The sequence below is a fragment of the Vigna umbellata genome, chromosome 9 (assembly GCF_029865625.1).
Source record: "Vigna umbellata cultivar VRB3 chromosome 9, Vumbellata_1.0, whole genome shotgun sequence".
Lineage (NCBI taxonomy): Eukaryota > Viridiplantae > Streptophyta > Magnoliopsida > Fabales > Fabaceae > Vigna > Vigna umbellata.
Genome location: NC_142173.1, coordinates 37786965 through 37807367, shown reverse-complemented (window position 1 = coordinate 37807367; position 20403 = coordinate 37786965). Strand labels below are relative to the sequence as shown.

The 20403-nt window shown below is 32.3% G+C and overlaps 3 protein-coding genes and 1 pseudogene across 10 annotated transcripts; 2 read left to right on the top strand and 2 right to left on the bottom strand.

The window, feature by feature from the left end:
- Positions 1–258: 258 nt before the first annotated feature.
- On the bottom strand, positions 259–1416 carry LOC148193459 (thaumatin-like protein 1 pseudogene; annotated as a pseudogene).
- Positions 1417–4713: 3297 nt separating this feature from the next.
- On the bottom strand, positions 4714–7209 carry LOC148193458 (uncharacterized). 5 transcript variants are annotated; one of them, XM_088099653.1, is made up of 5 exons: positions 6777–7209; positions 6512–6654; positions 6134–6205; positions 5223–5287; positions 4714–5127 (listed from the first exon to the last, which is right to left on the bottom strand). In XM_088099653.1, exons 2-5 carry the CDS (start codon positions 6584–6586, stop codon positions 5115–5117), a joined length of 225 nt encoding a protein of 74 aa, XP_087955779.1. In that variant the 5' UTR covers positions 6587–6654; positions 6777–7209; the 3' UTR covers positions 4714–5114. The 5 variants fall into 5 exon arrangements, 4 of the variants coding, with proteins under 4 accessions (XP_087955779.1, XP_087955778.1, XP_087955777.1 ...); XM_088099652.1 differs by having other exon boundaries at positions 6512–6695; positions 6777–7208; XM_088099651.1 differs by having other exon boundaries at positions 6167–6205; positions 6512–6644; positions 6777–7208.
- Positions 7210–10086: 2877 nt separating this feature from the next.
- LOC148193457 (uncharacterized) lies at positions 10087–11372 on the top strand. 4 transcript variants are annotated; one of them, XM_088098368.1, is made up of 4 exons: positions 10087–10226; positions 10301–10448; positions 10519–10701; positions 10822–11372. In XM_088098368.1, exons 2-4 carry the CDS (start codon positions 10319–10321, stop codon positions 11052–11054), a joined length of 546 nt encoding a protein of 181 aa, XP_087954494.1. In that variant the 5' UTR covers positions 10087–10226; positions 10301–10318; the 3' UTR covers positions 11055–11372. The 4 variants fall into 4 exon arrangements, with proteins under 4 accessions (XP_087954494.1, XP_087954493.1, XP_087954492.1 ...); XM_088098367.1 differs by having other exon boundaries at positions 10780–11372; XM_088098366.1 differs by having other exon boundaries at positions 10519–10779.
- Positions 11373–14238: 2866 nt separating this feature from the next.
- LOC148193456 (uncharacterized) lies at positions 14239–16412 on the top strand. Its single transcript, XM_088098874.1, has 2 exons — positions 14239–14386; positions 14546–16412. Exons 1-2 carry the CDS (start codon positions 14272–14274, stop codon positions 16177–16179), a joined length of 1749 nt encoding a protein of 582 aa, XP_087955000.1. The 5' UTR covers positions 14239–14271; the 3' UTR covers positions 16180–16412.
- Positions 16413–20403: the final 3991 nt, after the last annotated feature.

Here is a 20403-nt window from a genome sequence, read left to right as displayed (position 1 = left end):
GTCGCTTAAGTATCACACGATTTTGGTTTTAGTCTCTACTCGAAACTTTGATGGTTTTTAGTCCTCATAGTTTTGAAACTCTTACTATTAGTCCTTAAAATTGGACGGTGTTAACTTTTAGTAAATGTGGCAAACGGCGAGGCCGCGTTTTATGCTAGCTGCCCTCTTCACTCTTTGCCACGTTGGTTTTCTTTTTATTCATGAGATTAAGTGATTGGCATGTGTTGTTAATTGAAATCAGATTAACAATTAGGGTTCTTAATGGGGCAAAATCACAAAAGGTCGTGCTCGCGAGGCCCTTGTCGTCGTTGCCATGTCGGCTAACCACGAAGTAGCCAATTCAGATTGTTCCACCGATGAACCTGTCCCCGTCACACTCCCAGACCCATAATTCGTTCCCTTTGGACTCGAATCTGCTGAAGACTTCAAACTGCAAAACAACAAAACAAATCTCAATCATCATTCATTTTGCTCTTACATGAATTCAAATCAACAAGTAAGAAGCATAAAACTAAGGACTAAATGAAACTAAGGTTGTTTTTGTTACTTTCTTTACCTAGGAGAAGAGGGGAAAAATATTATTGTGTAGTCGGCGCCGGAACACGTGAACGTGCTAGTGGCATCATCGTACGCGTAACTATAGGCTTTGGCACATACAGACTTGAAAATTTCAGAGTAAGTAGAAGGCTTGCAAGTCGAAGGGTTACCAAACGCGTCGTTGCAGCAATACTCCGGTTTCCCAAACTCGTCGCACGCGCTCTGACACGCGTCTTCGCCCTCCACCCTCAGTTTCGATGGGTAACTCCGATTGAGATCCTCGCTGCACCCTGTGGTGGCGCAGGACCCCGACCCGCCTCTTGCCGCCACCATCATCGGTAGATTATAGTCGTCGACGAGGCTCACGTCGTAGTAGTCCATGGAAGCGGTGCCGAGAGTGAACTCGGCGAGATTCGCCGGCTGGGAGGCTCCAGCGTCGTTGCAGTTGACCTCTCCGGAACCGTAGTCGGTAGTGGCGCATGTCCCGCTGCCGGAATTGTCAAATTGGCAACCAGTTCTGGCCAGAATCTACAGGACCAACCGGTCGAAGCCTGAAAGCTTCTGGAAGCCCTTTGGCGAGTTCAAAGCCCGTGCTTGCGAGTTCCGGCGTGCCTAAAATCCCTGGTTGCACCGTGTAATCGCACTTGTTCACGAAAGTAAAGGTTCCCCTGAAACCCCTGCATTTGAAAACACGACGACATAGTTTGGTTATTCTTATGATTCTCCAACACCCATTTTGTTAATTTGATAAAAGAAATTAAATTTGCCTCTGAAGACGAGAAAGAGTGTGATGTCCAAGAGCCCTTGAGAAGGGTGTAGGGTATATGAGATGAAAGAAATTAAATCTACCTCCTGAGCTTTCTTTGCCCCCAAGTGCATTGACGAAGAAGAACCCAACTTCTTAAAATCTCATTTATAAGAGATGATGATGTGCACTTCAACCAAATGCACACTTTACATACTTAATCTCATTTCAAAACTTAAACAACCAACGTGGCAAAGAGTGAAGAGGGCAGCTGGCATAAAACGTGGTCTCGTCGTTTGCCACATCTACTAAAAGTTAACGCCGACCAATTTTAAGGACTAATAGTAAGAGTTTCAAAACTATAAGGACTAAAAACCATCAAAGTTTTTGAGTAGGGACTAAAACCAAAATCGTGTGATAGTTAAGGGACGAAAAACATATTTAACCCATTTATCTATTCAACACTCTACTGTTATAAATAGACAAGTGATACAAAAATTATCAATATTAAAAACTTATTTATTCGCCTTTTGTACATGTTTTTAGATTACGCTTGGATTGTATGATATTTTTTTTTTTATTTTGAATTATCTTTGGAGTTTAACATCATTTTAGTATGACGTTTATTTAGATTTGAATTAAAAAATTGTAATTTTATTTTTAAAAAAACTTATAATTAAATGAGTCAGTGAGTCAACCCGTTTAACCCACCAACCCTTGGTAGGTCGAGCCAGGTTTGAGTTTTTCCAGCTCGCTAATAAGTGAACCAGGTTGGGTTGACTCACTAAATGATCAACCCGTAGTGGATCGGATCGGATCGAACCGGGTTATCCATTTTGACAACTCTAATATATATATATATATATATATATATATATATATATATATATATATATATATATATATATATATATATATATATATAACTAAATATTTAAATATAATATAAAATGTAATATATACAAATACTCTAACCTATTATATAACTGTATCTATCCGCTATAATTAGTTCTTAATAATGGCAGTAATTAATATTTTCATCGTATTAAATAAGATACTAAAAACACCTTCTTTTTCTTTTTTAATGACAAAAAAATAAATAAATAAACTACATAGTTGTAATGTTACACGAATTATAAGCATATTTAACAAATTGTAAACATATTTAACCCAAAGACAAAATGTAAATTATTCATTCACTAAAATATAAAATGTGTAAAATAATTTAAATTATAACTAAACATAATTATTTAAAAAGGTAAATTCAAATTATATAAATTTTAATAACGGCCTTCGAAAAAGTATATACTAAAGTGTTTATTTCCTTTCAAGTAAGACTTTAAGACAAAACTAAGCATAATTTACATCACCCGACAAATACTTCAACTACAAATCAAAGCAAGCAATTAGGGGTTATTATTATACTGTTGTTCTAATTAGCATATCATTTAGTGTATATGACCATCTTTGATTAAAAAACCATCGGATTTTATGGGCAGTTTCATGAATGTCAAAAGGTATATATATATATATATATATATATTATATATATATATATATATATATATATATATATATATATATATAATATATATATTCTTGTCTCTCTTCCCTCTCCTTCTCTAACCTCCCTAGCGATTAAATATGAAAGCTTAATGTATTTTATTATTATGAATTTATTAAAATTATTAACATCTTTATATTTTAATTAAATTTTCATGAATAGTCTTAAGATAAAAAATGAAACAGAAGTAATTAAAATGTAAATATTTTTAAAATAAATAAAATATTACGTAAAAAAAAGTTTACTGAAGTATTCTTTAATAATATGAATAGCTATTATCAAGGTGTCTGGAAATCATATTCTTAGCTATGGATGACATTGAGGGGATGGGTAAACCAATATAATAAGATCGTTTTCTTATATAAAATTTGAATAATATATATTGATTGGTGGGTTACAATTATTTTAACAATTTTGATAATTTCTTTTATAAAAATAAATTTGCTCTTAACTCTTCAAATTGTGAAAAAATTTCATAGTTGTCCCTCCTTCTGCTATATATATGGTTAATATTTTTCACTAATTTTATGGTCACCAAACATATTTGATCTGCAGATGGGTTTGAATATGGCAAAACTAATCTTGGGCCTGTTCGTCATACTCTTAATCTCCTCAGAGGTGGCACCCAGGAATTTGATAGAAGGTGAACTTCCTATCATTTTGTTAATTTTTTCTGTAGTATTTTAAAGAATAAATGTATATTTTTAAAAAAGTAATTAAATATTTAAATTTACAATACATTTATTGAAATATATTATTAGTGTAGATTTATTATAAACATTTTATGACTTTTTATTGACTTAAATATTCTTGCCCTGCAATTATACTTTATTCCTACAAGTTTTGACCATTTGTAGCCACATTTTATTTTAACTTTAATTAAGTGTTAAATCATTCTAGATTTAGTTCATTTTAAATGAATTTTTATTAAGTTTTTATCACGATTAATATTTAAAAGTAATATTTTTTAATTAAGTTAAAATTACATGTGGTGTATTTATGTTAACATGTTAGATAATATAATTATTAGTTTTCTGATATTTTTTATGTCATTATTTATTATATTTGTATTTATTCTTGAATAATTGTTTTTAGTTTATGTAATATATAGTTTTTGAGATTTTGAATATATAGAGCTAAGTATGAAAAGATCTATAGAGGTAATTGAAAGTTATTGATGAGTTAACGTGTGTGCAGGTGAGGTTGGAAAAAAGGTAAAGGAAATGGGTGATGCGAAAAACCTTGAAGGTGTTAGTGTTAGTATCCCAAAAGTTGGTGGTGGTTATGATTCTGGGCAAGTAGCTGGTGGTTACAAAGGAAAAAATTGCTTTCTTTGCTGTTACCGGATAGACATAATTTATTGCGAGGCTTGCTGTTACAGTGTGTAAGAGACATGGTTTACAAAGATGTCTCCCCAATCTATCTTCACCTTAGAATCATCACAAAAACAAAAAATTATTATTTAGTGAAGTTTTTCTTTTTATTTTGGAACATGTTATCATATTTATATTAGGGAAGTTTTTTCGTAATAAACTCTTTTATCAGTGACTATTATTTTTATTATTTTTATAGAAGTTTAAAACCTTTTTTATTTATAATTATTCAGATATATTCATAATTTATTAATTTAATAAAATCTGCTTTTTAAGATAAGAAATAAATAAATTATATAAAATTATAAAATGCATAAAAATAATTCAAAATTAATTTTTTTATAATTTAAGATAAAATACATTCATTCATTGACAATTAAAATGTAAACATAGAAAAAACTACATAATATTTAAGAAACGTTGCAAAATGGACTAAAAAATCTAAAATGATCAAAAATAACTAGTTGAATTGAAAAGTGTTGAACTAATGTCGATGAACAAAACAAAATCGTTATAAAATTGCTTCAATTTCAACTTTCAAACCAATATATGTCCTAAAGTGGCTCCAACACCTTCACCACATCACTCATAATTGGCCTTGCATTTGGGTGAGGACTCAAGCATTTGAAAGCCTACATAACAACTTTTATGACTCCTTTAATGGGAAATGACCCTTATAGTCTACAATCTATGATGCTATAAAGGTTTTTCTGATCTCTCAGCAAAGGCCTTGTCCATTCCACTAAGCTTTTGCCACCATTCGACCGAGACTTATCCACTACAAGATTGATAAGGATACCCACAAGGACTTTAGCAGTTGGATTATCAATATGGAGGGACTTCAAGATTTAGCCCATCATTAATAAGAGTAATTTCACGTCCTCTACTTGTACACTCAAAATTTTATCCTACAGTAATCACATCCAAGACATATGAATTGGCTAGGAGTAGAAAATAAAGCATTAAACACCACCACTTAAACAAATGAACCAAGAGATTTTACCATTCCCTTTGGCCTAAGGTTGTCTTGACCAAGTCAGCAATAGCCGTGGCTCCAACCACAAAAGCCTGAACAAAACCAAATCCTTTAACACACATAATTAGAGTAAACCAAATGTTCCTAGACGCATAAAAGTAATAATGCATGGAAACATATGCTTTAGTAACTTTCGAGTTTTCAAAAACTAATAGAAAAGGTTAATTAATATAACATTGGGCTTCTAAAAACAACAAATGCAATTATACAGTAACATTAACATATAATTCAAATAATGCATCTAACGAGGAACACGTATACTCAATAAGTATACAATTCTCAAATTCAAACTTTTTGAATAAAAAAAAATAACAAAAGACAATAAGAGAATCATTATACTAGTTTGCAATTAGTACAAATAATTACTCATTGATAAAAGCATCTATGTTGTGCGCATTCCTTTCTTTTCTTTTGTTGCAACTTTCATCTTAATCACAAAAAAGAAAACACCACAACATGATGAAAACAAAGCCATAAAAAAATTATTCATTAGCTTTAATGCTTTTCGGTGAATTAGCTGCCACAAAAAATAAATTTCATATACGTCAAATCTTGCACATATATTTTCTAACACAAGCAATCAGTACCTTTCACAACAACTATTCTTTTTATTTTTTGCAACACAGGAAAGAGTTTTTTTTGGCTTATTTCTATTGTATAATGCATTCACTTCTAGTTATTCTTTAGTGAATTGTAACATAAGTAAACTAAATTAACTTATTAACAACAATTCAAATGCTATTTGCATTTGAGCCCGGGAGTGTTTAATAGTTTTATGCTTAGCAATCAAATTAGAGGTAAAGAGGACGTTTAAGGGAAAATAAAATAAAATAATTATAGAGAAGTTGAGAAAAGGTAGAAATGCAAAGGACAAAAACCTTAATTCGAACTGAGAGTAGCAAAATGTTTACATCAATATTGGGGCTAGCATTCCCGAGAGCATTACCCACCTACAATGCAATAGAGGGCACCAAGCCAAGGATAAAGATCCCAACCAAAAACTTAATTAGGAAAGGTGCATGTTAATGCAATGCTGTCTAGAAATCTATGAACTGAATATTCCATGAATGTATGAAAACAGAGATCCAAAAGTTCTGAAATAAATATGGCCCAATAACAAACGATCTCAGGTTCTAATTCCATGAATGGATGGTAGCATAAAACTTGCTTTTAGGAAAATGTTTCTTAACTTAAGAGAAGTAAATGAAGAAATTTCCCAAACAAACTACTAAAATACTACAATATCCGGTACCCACCTTCTCCAACTTGCTTCTTTCTTTGACCACACTTATGCTTCTAAACCATAACATTACGAGAGTTTTCTCTTCCATCCTCTTACTCCCACTTGGCCTCACCTCACCGAAAGCTTCATTTCTCAGAGTCAGATCCCTATTGTTTGCTTCAAACTCCTCAATATTAGTTTCAGTGACCTATTGGCAACTATTACAAAAACTACATAGATGAAAACAAGTATACTGCAATGCATACTGAAGAAAAGGAATCATATATTGAAACGTGTACCTTCTTGTACATTGTTTCACGAGGATTTGGCCGTGGAGGAACATGCAGTGGTGGACCGACGATGCTGACAATAGTGGGATTGCCGGAAATGGTAGCTTAGGGTTTAGGTGTTGCGTTGAGCGCGAGATAGAAAGGGGCAGAGGAGAAAGTTATTCCGAGGAGGCGCATGGTGGTCGTGATGGAGCGTTAATTACTGAAGCTGCCATTAGATGAGCCTCGCCAGAATCCTCACCGACGTTTGAGGGCAATGAAGGATGAAGAGCAAACTGAGGCAGTGAAGGTTAAAGGAGGAAGCTGAGGCACGAAGGGTTTCGGTCTTTTGGGTTTGTTGTGTTCTAATTCTAGAAAAGAAGAACCTAAATGGAGAGAGAAAAAAGAAAATTTTTGGGAGGGAAATAGTGAAAAAGTATTATAATCTGGTAACCAATCTCTTTAAAAAGAAATTAAAACCTCTCTCCTATTGTTTTTCAGATAATTTATCAGAATCATTGTAAATAATGTCTATTTGAGGAGGATTTCTTTGGTAGTGCATGCTGAATAATATAATGCGTCATTGTATTTGTGTGACCTGTTTTAAGACAAAACTGAAATTGCACTGTATTCTCTCATGAATCGTCACTTTTACTTGTGCTATTACTATAAATATTAAATGATATTTTAACTTCTATACTCTCTTACTCCATTTTTATTTTATGACGTATAAAAGTTTAATAAATTTTATTTTAAAATTGATAATTTGTTTAAAATTATGACACTTGCTTATTTTAATACTAAAAATTTAAATTATAAATAATTTCTTCATAAATGAGTTTTATCATTTAAAAACACATATCCTTTTTAAAAAAAAAAAAAAATCGAGCGTTCTCTCTTCTTTTTAGGTTTTCTCATCTTTTATTCATTTGTTTAAAGATCAAAGATTGCTTCAATGATTCTTGCGACGAGTTCTCCACTTCTATTTGATAAGTTTTTTCAAGAAAGTAAGTTGATTTCGCTTCTTTTCTTGCTATCTTTGTTCTTCCTATGCATGTGACATTTTTTTACTCGCATGTAGGGTCTGAATTTTCTTTACTAGTATGTATTGATCAATGGTCCTAATGGTGTGCCTTGATCATGTTTGTGTTATTCATAGAGACATATAAAACTACATGTGCGTCTATATGTGATTTTAGAGTTCTTAAGCAGTTTGGTCTATCTTCTTAGTAAAGGAAGCTAATTGTAATTTTAACCGATAGATACATTGTAATTGCTAACTATATGCTAGTATGATGTTATATTTGTTTGATTAAGCTGTCCGATGAAATATGATATGTGAAATTGAGTTAGGATTTAATTTGACTTACATGAATTGTATTTTGAAATTGGGTATGTTGTCTAGTTGGTATTGCAATTTAGATTAATAGAATCATTGAGTAGTGTACAATATGATAATTGATATATTTTGGCATATGTAATTGTTGTTTGATTAAGTTGCGGGGTTCGAATGACATCAATCTGCAAAATTATGTTATGCAAACTTGTTGGGCAAGAATATACTCGTTGGGTGAAGCCAAAGTCAGAGAATTACTGACTTAATTGTTGTTGAGCGAGAATATACCCGTTGGGCGAAGTCAAAGTTAGAGAACTACTAACTTCGTGGTCATTGGACAAGAATATACTCATTGGGCGAAACGAAAGTTAGAGAGCTCACTGATTTGGTAATAACTGGGTGAGACAAGTCTCGTTAGACAAACTATCTAGTCGTTGAGCAAGTGTGCTCTTAGGCACTAATCGTTGAGCGAGTAGATATTCTCACTGAGCGAAACGAAAGTTAAAGAGCTCATTAATTTGGTAATAGCTGGGTGAGACAAGTCTCGTTAGACAAACTATCTAGTCACTGAGCAAGTGTGCTCTTAGGCACTAATCGTTGAGCGAGTAGATATTCTCAGTGAGCGAAATTGACAAAGTCTAACTCTATTTATATGTTCTCTTCTAGTATGTTTAATGTGTGATATTGTAAATCTTAAAATAATGGTTGGTTTATAATGTTTATCTGAAAATGATTGGTACTAATCCAAGGAGGATTAATTGTGATCACAATAGTGTATGTATTAATATATGAATTTAGTATTAGGAGTTATCATGTCGCTCTAATAACCATTCAATCTCAAGCAGAGAAGAGTGAGTTATGTGGTGAGAGAAGCAAAATGTTATAGTTTAGGGGCTTTCTCTTGGTCAAAGATGTTAACGGGTTAACCTTGTGTGTGGAAGTTGAAACTCATTGACAATGATTCTGTAGAGCAGCAGAGATCATCACAGATGCATAACTCGCTAGAGTCTGATATCAATACATATATCTGGATCATCAAGCCTAATAATATAAGTCTTGGTTTTTATGAATGATTTATATGTAATAATATCTTTATAGCTCTTTTATGATTACTCTTTTTGCACATCAACTTATGTTTTCTTCTGAGTTGTTTATTGTCTGTATTTTCTTTATTTACAATAATCATCTTAATAATGTGAGTATATTATGATGTAAAAGTTGATTCAATGCATAGTGGTATAATTTTAAGATAATCTTATTATGTATAATTTTTTTACTTTTGAAAAACTTTAATTCTATTAGTTTAGTTATATGATTATATGTATGCAACACATACTTATATGAATAACTATGATACAGTAGTTATATGTTAGTCTTCTCTCCTTAGTGATTACCATATCAATAATGTTTTATTGAGTAGTTTTTACACTATAATTTTTTTTTTAATTATCTCAAGGATAATTTGTAATTTTTTTTAAATTAAAAAGTAAAAATTATGTGCATGGACAAAACTTATGTATTATATGTTAAAGTCTTCTGTAAGTACTAGGCATGGGTTATCCCACCTCGTATAATAAACTAAACTAAAAATGTGCCCATTCTCCAAATAGGTAAGAAAAAAAACCCATAATTCATACCATGACAAATGGCCCAGTCTAATATCTTTACCCAATAGAAGCCGATTACTGTATTAATATATAAGTATTAAACACACACACACAATATATATATAAAACATTTTTATATTTACTCTAATATTTCTATTTTAACGTTTTCTTTCAACTGTTTTATTAACTATTTGAAATCTTAATTTTAAATTTATTGTTCCGAATTCAAAGATGCAGTTAGAATTTTCTGTGAAACATAAAAAAGTTGAATGACTCATATATAAATTTTAAAGATATAATTTTACCCATTAAATTATATTCTCTATGGCCAAAGGTGTGATATATTATGGTATCAAACTAGTATGAGGTGGCTACTTATACTTTTTATAACATAGCACACACACGTAGTCACTCACAGTAATTGCTGCACTTCAATTTCAGACAGCCCACAACTATTCTAAGCATTGAAAATGGAGACGAAGAGGAAGTGGGCTAGAAAATAATGAATTTGTACGCTATACGGCGCCAATTAAGAGGGTGCCAACTTTTTCCTCATCCTCTCTTATAAAACAGTATGCATTTCCACTGATTTTCTCATCCTTTATTAACAGATAATCCCGTTTGAGTATATGCATATCATAGTTTACCCTAGAAAGATGGGTTCGAAGACAAAGATAGCGTTACTTATCCCAGGTCTGTTGGTCATGTTCATTTTGATTTCCCCAAAGGTGGCAATGGCAGCTAGGAATTTTGAAGAGGGTGAGTTATATATCTGCGAAATTCATTTTTCTGTTTAATATGGTTAGTTGACTTAAGTTAGTGCTTGCAGGCAAATTTGTTAAAGAGACAAATGAAGCGGGTGATGGCAGATTAGTAAATGATGTTAAAATCCCAGACATAGGTAATAGAGGTTTTGGTGGCATCACAGGCATTGTCGGTAGCATCCCAGGCACTGTCGGTAGCATCCCAGTCATTGGTGGTATAACTCCAGATATTATCGGTATCATCCCAGGTATTATCGGTGGCATCACAGGTATCATCCCAGGTATTGTCGGTGGTGGCATCCCAGGTAATAATGGTTTCCTCCCAGGTATCGGCGGTGGCATCTCAGGTATCGGTGGTGGCATCTCAGGTATCGGCGGTGGCATCCCAGGTATCGGCGGCGGTGGCATCCCAGGTATCGGCGGTGGCATCCCAGGTATCGGCGGTGGCATCCGAGGCATCAGAGGTGGCATCCCAGGCATCGGTGGTGGCATCTATGGTGGTGGCTATCCCGGTCAAAGAGGATACAGAGGAGGATTGCGTTGCCCTTATGGCTGTTGTGTTTGGACTGATGGATATTGCTCAAGTTGCTGCACAATCTGAGGATTTCACCCACAAATAAGATAAGACAGTGTAGTTCTACTTTTTTTTTTTCTTTAATCAGCCAAATAAATTTTATATAATGTGCAGTTCTACGTACTTCATATTCTATGATTAAAATTTCGTGTTGTGTGTGAGAGGCATGATGGAGGAGAAGGAGGCTTGTGTTTTCCTCTAACCTTTCTTATCATATGGATATTTCACAATTAAATAATTTGTAGTATAGTGTTATAAGTTTTACCGCATACTGAAATATCATGTAGTTTGTCACTTTACTTCTGTTCATCTATATATACTATTATAAGTTTGTCTTTTTTTCTACATTATCATGTCATTATAACCGTAGGCAATTCATATAATTATATTTTATTTAATCATAGAACATTGCAAGCCAAAGCTTAATTGAACAACTTGATTAATGTTGATTGAATAAGTTCATAACCTATCAAACCATTTAATCTTTGTATATAGATGCTCAGAAAATAAAAAGTAAGCCTCAATGTGTGACCTATAATATTTATTTGTACATTTTTTTTAAATAAAATACAAAATAAACTTTTTTAGTACCTTTAAAAATTAAAATTATTAGGGATGCAGATAACAGCTACCACTGTTACTTGTCCTAGTCGAGAGAATATGCAAACCGAATCTACTTGGCTTGGGCTGCGGAAATGATCTGAGGTGTATATAGTACATCCTTGACTTTCGGATTGATATAATTTAAATATGATTAATAAATTCCTTAAATTTAGATGATTAGGAGCATCAAGAATATAATGTTAGAGTTGGAACTTTAAATTAATATTCTCTTACCAAAAAAGTTTAAAAAAATAATTTATCGTAATTTAATAAAAAATTTAGAGATGAAATTGTTAAAATAAAAATATAATAATTAAATCACAATTAAAAATAAATTATGAAAAAATACATAACAAATTATTATTTTTCTATATTCATAAAAACTGAATATATAAAGGTCATAAAATAAAATAATATTACCTAATAAATAATATTTCACTATTAAAGTGAGATAATTTATTTTCGTTAAGAACGAAAAATTAAAGTAGAAATAAAAAATTTCTGTCTAACTTCTTTTTCTTCATAAACAATAAGAAAACACGTAAAAATGATATCCGACAAATACAAAAGACAATTGAAAAAAAAAAACTTAATAAATATTTTTATTTTTTGTATTATATTTGATTTATATTTTATTATTTATTAACATTAAATATTGTATTTTATAAAAAAATTAAAAGATACATAATTTAATTTTAATCAATTTGGATATATACTAAATATAATATAAAATTTTAAAAAAAAAATTTTAAAAATTTCTAATATAAAAATTTAAAAGTTTTTAAAAAAATTGAGGATGGTGGAAGGGGGGCATGACAACCTCATCCCTGTGTTGTTGTGTGAAATAATTATTTTATAAGTTAAATATATTTTTAGTTTATTAATTTTAAGTAAAAATTAGAATTAGTTTGTTTTTAAAATTTTAAACTAACTTAGTCATTTAAGAATATAAGTATTTAGTTATTTTAATCAAACTTTGTTAAATTTATTTAATGTTTCAAATATTTTTTTAAATTAACATTATAAAGTAGAAATGTGTCAAAGAAAGTAAACAATTCAACTAATATTATAAAAAATGTTAAATAAAGTTAATAAAATTTAATTAAAAAGATAAAATTCATACATTGTTGGAGTTGAGATATTAAATTGGATTAAAGTTTGGAAGATGAATCTAATTCACAGACATACAAGTATCAACATCAAACAATGCTTCATCCAAAAATAAAAAGAACTGTTGAGTATGGTATCAAAAATGCTAATTTTTTGGAAAAACCTAACTTATTACATAGGCTGAATTGGAAAGTTTGAAATTCATTGCAACTAAACAGAAAAAATAAGAAAACAACCTTTGAAGTACTGCAAATTTGAAAGGATAGCAAAATAGGGAGGTTTCGGGATTTGGAGGGATGAAGTGAGAAGTTTGGTGGATAGCAAAATACACATAAATTAGGTTGCAATAAGTGGACAGAGAGTGAGAAAATTATGGGTATCTAGATATAATCGAGAGCATAAGTGACACGATAAATTTAAATTATTATGAACAAAATATAATCGGAAGTATAGCAAAAGTGCTTATATGATAAATGCAAAAATAAATCATACAAGGTTCACTTAATAATAAAGATAAAATAGTAAGTGAAAGAAAAAAGCTGTAAGTTCAACTCTCCATTAATATTATAATATTAATTAATATTTTTTGATAAAAAAAAATCTATATTGATGAATTATGTAAGTAATAAAAATCTTGATGATAAAAATTAATTTAAAACCTAATTCATAAATTAGTTATAATTTATTAATAATAATCATTATTCAAATATTTTCTTATATAATAATGAGTGATCATTTTACAGTAAGGGGCACGGATAAAATTTGGTATATATTTGTTTTAAAATATCCAAATTTTTAAATGAATGTTTTTTCTATAAATTATATGCATTTGGCAATGTTATATCAACTTAAATATTTCAAAAAGAAATCACTAAAAATTATTATAGTAAGCAGTAACTTGATTTTATAAATTTTATAGTTGATTTCATTTTCTATCACTTGAATGCATTTCTCATTTTTACATTGAAACAATATTAATAGTTTCAGAATGACATCACGGGATGAGGTATGAGAAAGAGTAATTAGACCCACTCAACAACTGTTTTAATAATATAATAATATGTATTAGCATAATAAATTAAAAAATAATAATTAAAATATTAATATTATATTTTAGAATTGTTATGTAAGTGTTGTTAAGTGAGAGTTGTCAATATATCATCCTCATGACCCATATATACCCATGTTAACTTTCCGTGTTAACCTCATGCTTGTAACGATGGCGATGCAAGCTTAAGTTTAGATATGCACTCGTTCCACATTTTACTATTTCATTACAGAATTACGTTCATACAAGCATAATGAATGCTACTTCAGAAAATTATGAAGAAAGAACGTTAGGTTGAGTGTTGTACGAGAAGTGGAAATTTTGAGCTTGTTGGAGAAAACTGAATTTATTATTATTTAGACTAAATTGGCAAGATGATTGCTCAACACCAACAATCTCCCTCCTTCCTACTACTATATATACGGCCACTTCCTCACTAATTTTCAATTCAACGTCTCATCACCAAACATATATTTCTGAAAAATGGTTTCTCACGAAACCTTACTCATCCTAGGCCTCTTGGCCATGGCTTCTCTCATACCCTCTCATGCGACTGCTAGGAACCTTGCTCAGACTCCCTCAATGTCCTCTACAAAGGGTTAGTTCTGCATGCATTTGCTTTCAATAACTTTACTGAACTCATGATAAAACTTGTGTCTTGTTCCTCAATCATAGTTACTCTGCTTTCATATGAAATATATGTGATTATGACCGTTGCTCATGTTCTTCCATGTGTTTGTAATTGAACTTGTTATAGACAAAAACCACATCGATGATATCAAATATGGAGGTCCAGGTGATTATGAAGGTGGTCAGGGAGGTAATAGATCTAGTAGTGGATCTAGTGATTATGGAGGTGACCATAAAGGTGATAAACCAGACGAAAGACACGGTGAATATGAAGGAAACCATGGAGGTAATAAACCTGGCGGTGGACCTGGTGATTATGGAGGCAACCATGGAAGCGATAAACCAGGCAATGAACACGGTGATTATGGAGGCAACCATGGAGGTAATAGATCTGGCGGTAGACCTGGTGATTATGGAGGCAACCATGGAAGCGATAAACCAGGCAATGAACACGGTGATTATGGAGGCAACCATGGAGGTAATAGATCTGGCGGTGGACCTAGTGATTATGGAGGTGACCATGGAAGTGATAAACCCGACAGAGAACACGGTGATTATGGAGGCAACCATGGAGGCAATAGACCTGGTGGTGGATCTGGTGACTATGGAAGCAACCATGGAAGTGATAAACCAGGCAATGAACACGATGATTATGGAGGCAACCATGGAGGTAATAGACCTGACGGTGGAAATAGTGATTATGGAGGTGACCATGGAAATGATAAATCCGGCAAAGAACACGATGATTATGGAGGCAACCATGGAGGTAATAAACCTGGCGGTGGACCTGGTGACTATGGAGGCGACCATGGAAGTGATAAACCAGGTAATGAACACGGTGATTATGGAGGCAACCATGGAGGTAATAGACCTGGCGATGGACGTAGTGATTATGGAGGCGATCATGGAAGTGATAAACCTGACAAAGAACACAATGATTATGGAGGAAACCATGGAGGTGATAAACCAGATGGAGGACCCGATCATTATGGACACAACCATGAAGGTGATAAACCAGGCGAAAGACATGATGATTATGGAGGCAACCACGGAGGTTATAGACCTGGTGGTGGACCCAGTAACTATGGAGGTGATCATGGAGGTGATAAACCAGGTGAAGGACACAATGATTTTGGAGGCAACCATGGAGGTTATAGACCTGGCGGTGGACACAATGACTATGGAGGCAACCATGGAGGTGATAAACCAAACGAAGGACCAGGTGATTATAGAGGCAACCACGGAGCTGATAAACCAGGCGGAGGACCCGGTAATTATGAAGGCAACCATGGAGGTGATAGACCTGGCAATGGACCCAGTGATTATGGAGGCAACCATGGAGGTGATAAACCAGGTGAAGGACACGATGATTCTGGAGGCAACCATGGAGGTAATAAACCAGGCGGAGGATCAGGCGATTATGGAGGTGACCACAAAGGCAACCATGGAGGTGATAAATCAGGGGGTGGACCCGGTGATTATGGAGGCGATCATAGAAGTGATAAACCTGGAGGTGGTGGTGGAGTCGGTGACTATGGAGACAACCATGGAGGTAATAAACCAGACAATGGACCCAATGGAGACGACCATCAAGGTGATAAACCTGGTGGTGGACCCGGTGATTACAGAGGCGATCATGGAGGTGGTAAATCTCATGGAGGTGAATCAAGAGATGGTGGACTCGGTAATTGTGGAGGTGGACATGGAAATGGTGTTTATGGAGACAACCTTGTTCATGGTTATAATGGTGAAGCTCCTTGAGATTACGATGACAAGCCTAGTGATAAATAAAATGGAAAGCCTCGTGGATTTGGCATTAAGAATTATCTTAAAGACCATAATTAGATAATTTATGAACAAGTTATGTTAACTCCTAAAGAGTATGTTGTCATCCTTATATGAACACAAAGTAGTGGAATGTTATCCACTTAATAGAACTTTATTTAACCTAAATAATATTATTTATTATATACCCCACTAGTGGAGGTAAGAGATACCACGAATGTTGTTTTTGATAATGAATGAATTCTACAACAGAAATATATTAAGACAATGTGAAAAAAGAGGATCACCCCTGTAAAATTATCAATAGACAACGCCCTCTAAAGAGTCCTTATTTAATTAAATGCATGGAATTAAAACACGAAATCAAAACATAGAACTTTACGAAAAAAAAATGGACTACACATACAAAAGGCTTCATTTGAAAGATGCTATCTATATTTGATTTATTTATTTTTTCAAAAAAAATACTATTTTTTTGATATACCAATCGATAGTGTTTTTAGATTTGAATGCTATGTATAATGATATCAATATATAGCTTTCTTAATTAAAAAAGTATTATCTATTAATTAGCTATTTATGTTCTTCAACAAAATTGATTAAAATAGTTTGAATTGAAATTAGGTCTAGAAAATTAGAATTAGGTTTGAAATTAAAGTTAGGGGTTGTTGGATTTTGAGTGAAGATTAAATAAAGGCATCACATTTGAGTTTTCACACAATCTATTTGCTAAACATTTTCTTCCATCTCCTCCCCACGCATAACACTTTCTCATATCTCCTTCCACGCAACACCATTTCTACTATATCATGTCCCTCCCACACAACACATTTCCCATCTCTCACGCACAACACTACACAGAACTGATTGCAGCACTGAAGAAAGTGAAGAAAAAAGTGGTTAGTTTAAGCTTAATTGAAAAGATAAATTCTACAATTAATTAATTTCCACAAATTTAAAATATTGTAGACTACTCAATCTTAACATTTAGTTTATACGTTGGAGCCTTCTTAGCTGAACGATGCTAAGAGAAACCTAATCACCGGGCTATTTGATATTCACTTCATGTATAAAATGTTTATAAGAAAACATTTTGAAATCCTAAAAACATTTTTTTACGTTGTTATGATCTTTTGTTCTTGTTTTATTTTTTAAAACACAGGGTGCATTTACCCTAATGAAGTTCACCATTGGTTCTATACATAGAAAATCAACTTCAGTCTACAAATTTTCTTATCATGAATTTAATTCACACACTTACAAGCATCAACATCAAACAATGAATGCTACATCCCAAAAATAATAAGAGCGGTTGAGTATGGTGTTAGAAATGCGAATTTTGTTGGAGAAACCTGAATTTAATATATAGGCTGAATTGACAAGTTGGAAATTCATGCAACTAAAAAAGAAAAAAGAAAACAAACCTTTGAAGTATTGCAAATTTGAGAGGATAATAAAATACAGAGGTTTCCGGATTTGGAAGGATAAAGTCAACTTGTTGGAGGATACTCATAAATTAGAATGCTAAAGTACTTTAGATCAATATAAATGACTTGCAATTAGTGACAGAATGAGAAATTTATGGGTATTTTGATATCATCGAACACAAAGATAAAAGTTGAGCATTAGTGATACGATAAATTCAAATTATTATAAAACCAAAATATAATCAGAAGTATAGCAAAAGTGCTTATACCACTGCAAGAAAAGTAATATTATCAAAAGTTAAAATTGTACTGATGACAAAAATTTGTCGAAAAAATATTTATCAGTAAATTTTATTGAGAAAATTTTTGTTCTATAGCTAAATACTAAAGAAAATATTGATGGATAAAATTGATCGGTAATGTTCATCGGTAATTACCAACAAAAATATTTATCAATATAATATGTCAATAAATATTACGATCTAGTTCATTTTTTTCCTCCTCCTTCATTCTTTTTTTTTCCTTTATTTTTCTATTTTCATGAATTTTGTCACCAACAAAGTACTATCAGCCTCAAACAACAACTAATCCAACCAGTTTATTTCGGGAAATGAAAATCATAGGGAACCATCATGCGAAGTAGAAAGAAACCTCATGCAAATGATGTTCAAATGTTTGTTTTCGGCAAGGTGTTAACTCATTGGCAAATGCACCAAACCGTGCAAGTAATATAGATTGTAAGTCCAAATATCGTTTCCCAAAATATTTGTGTTTGTTAATTATAATTACTTACAAGTTTAAGCAATGAATATAAACAAATAAATATAAAGATTATAAAGTGATGTGGGCAAAGACTCATCGGAGTTGGATTCCATGATCCAAAAAATTTTATGCATTCATCCACACAATATATTTATAACATATTCAAGCATTAACATCACAAGTATACAAGCCCTAATTCCTTATAGACAAGTTCTAAATATTTATGTGAAAATATTAATCCCTTAGATATTCAAACACAAGATTTACATTAAGAAAAGATGTCTAATGACCCAAAGCCTTGGTTTATGTCTAAAGCCTAGCCTCTTGGTTGTTTTATCCATGTCTAGGTTCCAAAGCATTTTCCAATTATTAGATACCAATAAAATAGCATAGATATTCCATCATGCAAGTGAATAAAACGAATAGAACACAAGAAATATGAAAGATATTCTATTGCATAGAAAGAACTACAAAGAGTTTAGGTACTTTACATCCAACCCCAATGAAATGGAATTTAGCTACTCCTATACATCTAGAAAACAAGAATGGATTGGAGTGATGCAAAAGGATGAAGGAAGACGGAGTTCTTCAACCCTATAACTGCCTCAACCCTTGTCTTGAGCGTCTGGTTCATTCCCACATCCAAAAAACTCTCAACACTTTAAATGGTTCACCAAAAAGTGTTTTCTTGGACCACTAAATCCTCTCGTTGGGCGAGAGGTAGCTTTTCAGACACGTGACTTTTTTCAACTCATTAGGCTTCTTGACTAAGGTAGTATTGTCAAGCTCTCGCTAGCCGAGTAGAGATAAGCGAGTGGCTTTTAACAACATTAATATTCTCCAATTCTTTCAATTTTCTTCAAAATAACTCAAAAATAAATAAGTATCTATCTTTATAACAACTATATACAAGTCTTGCATCTTTTCATGGAATTCAACACAAAATAAAGGACAAAGAGACAAATAAGGGATTATGTTAAGTGTGAATAAAAGGTAATTATCACACTTATCACAAGGTCAGGTTGCAGTGCTCTGTTTTCATGATTCTCAAATTGAGAGAGAAAGAGGGAGGGAAGAAAGATGTTGTCAGCGCCGGTGATGTTCTCATTCGCACTATTGTGTCGACACCGTGAGAAACTTGCAACGATGTGAGCAAGGGCTCGTTGGAGAAGCTCAAACGCGAACACTGTAGAAGGAAAAGAAGAAAATCTCGCTAGTGGTGTTGGTGCCTGTCTCATCTCAGGTCGATGGCAAAGGGCAATGGCAACAAGGCCCCAGGTTGCAGTTGTGGTGGGTTGCACATGGGAGAAGATGAAGAAAGGGATATATGTTGATATTGACTGCAAGATTTGGATAGAGAATTTGTTGATCATTTTACCAACAGATTTATTTGTTGATAATAAGTTATGTAATTACCGACGAATTATTTCATCAGTAAAACATATTTCATTTATCAACCAATTGTTTTGTCAGTAACTAAAATATGTATTATTCACAAATTTATCGAAGAATTTTTTGCATTAATAATAAACCTATTAATAAAATTTATATGTAATTAAAAATTCAAAATTCGTATGTAAATTTATCGATGGATTTATTTCCATTAGTAAATTTTCATCAATTCCATAAATTTTTGTAGGTGTATGACTATCACAACAATAAACCAATGACAAAGTCTTATATGTTTTTACTGTGTCTAATATCAAGTCCATCTAATCCTAACGCTTCCATTGATGTTTATTTAGAGTCTTTAATTGATGATTTGAATAAGTTGTAGAGAGATATTTGGATGTATAATGTTTTAAGGAAGAAAATTTTCTTTATAGGGTAGCTTTGATGTGGACTATTAATGACTTTCATGCATATGGGATGTTGTCTGGGATGTTGTCTGATTGAAGCACATATGGTTTATTAGGTTGTCCGCATTTCATGAGCATACTAAAACATCCACATTAAATTATGATCGAAAAAGTTGTTGGTTTGACTGTCATCGTAGGTTATTGCCCACTAA

Coding starts and splice junctions, on each gene's coding strand:
- LOC148193458 (XM_088099650.1), bottom strand. CDS start 6,820: ATGTTCCTCCACGGCCAAATCCTCGTGAAACAATGTACAAGAAG. Junction 6,206..6,511: donor AAAGAAGCAAGTTGGAGAAG/GTGGGTACCGGA, acceptor ATTGCATTGTAG/GTGGGTAATGCTCTCGGGAA. Junction 5,288..6,133: donor TACTCTCAGTTCGAATTAAG/GTTTTTGTCCTT, acceptor GGTTTTGTTCAG/GCTTTTGTGGTTGGAGCCAC.
- LOC148193457 (XM_088098365.1), top strand. CDS start 10,319: ATGCATATCATAGTTTACCCTAGAAAGATGGGTTCGAAGACAAAGATA. Junction 10,449..10,518: donor AGCTAGGAATTTTGAAGAGG/GTGAGTTATATA, acceptor TAGTGCTTGCAG/GCAAATTTGTTAAAGAGACA.
- LOC148193456 (XM_088098874.1), top strand. CDS start 14,272: ATGGTTTCTCACGAAACCTTACTCATCCTAGGCCTCTTGGCCATGGCT. Junction 14,387..14,545: donor CTCAATGTCCTCTACAAAGG/GTTAGTTCTGCA, acceptor AACTTGTTATAG/ACAAAAACCACATCGATGAT.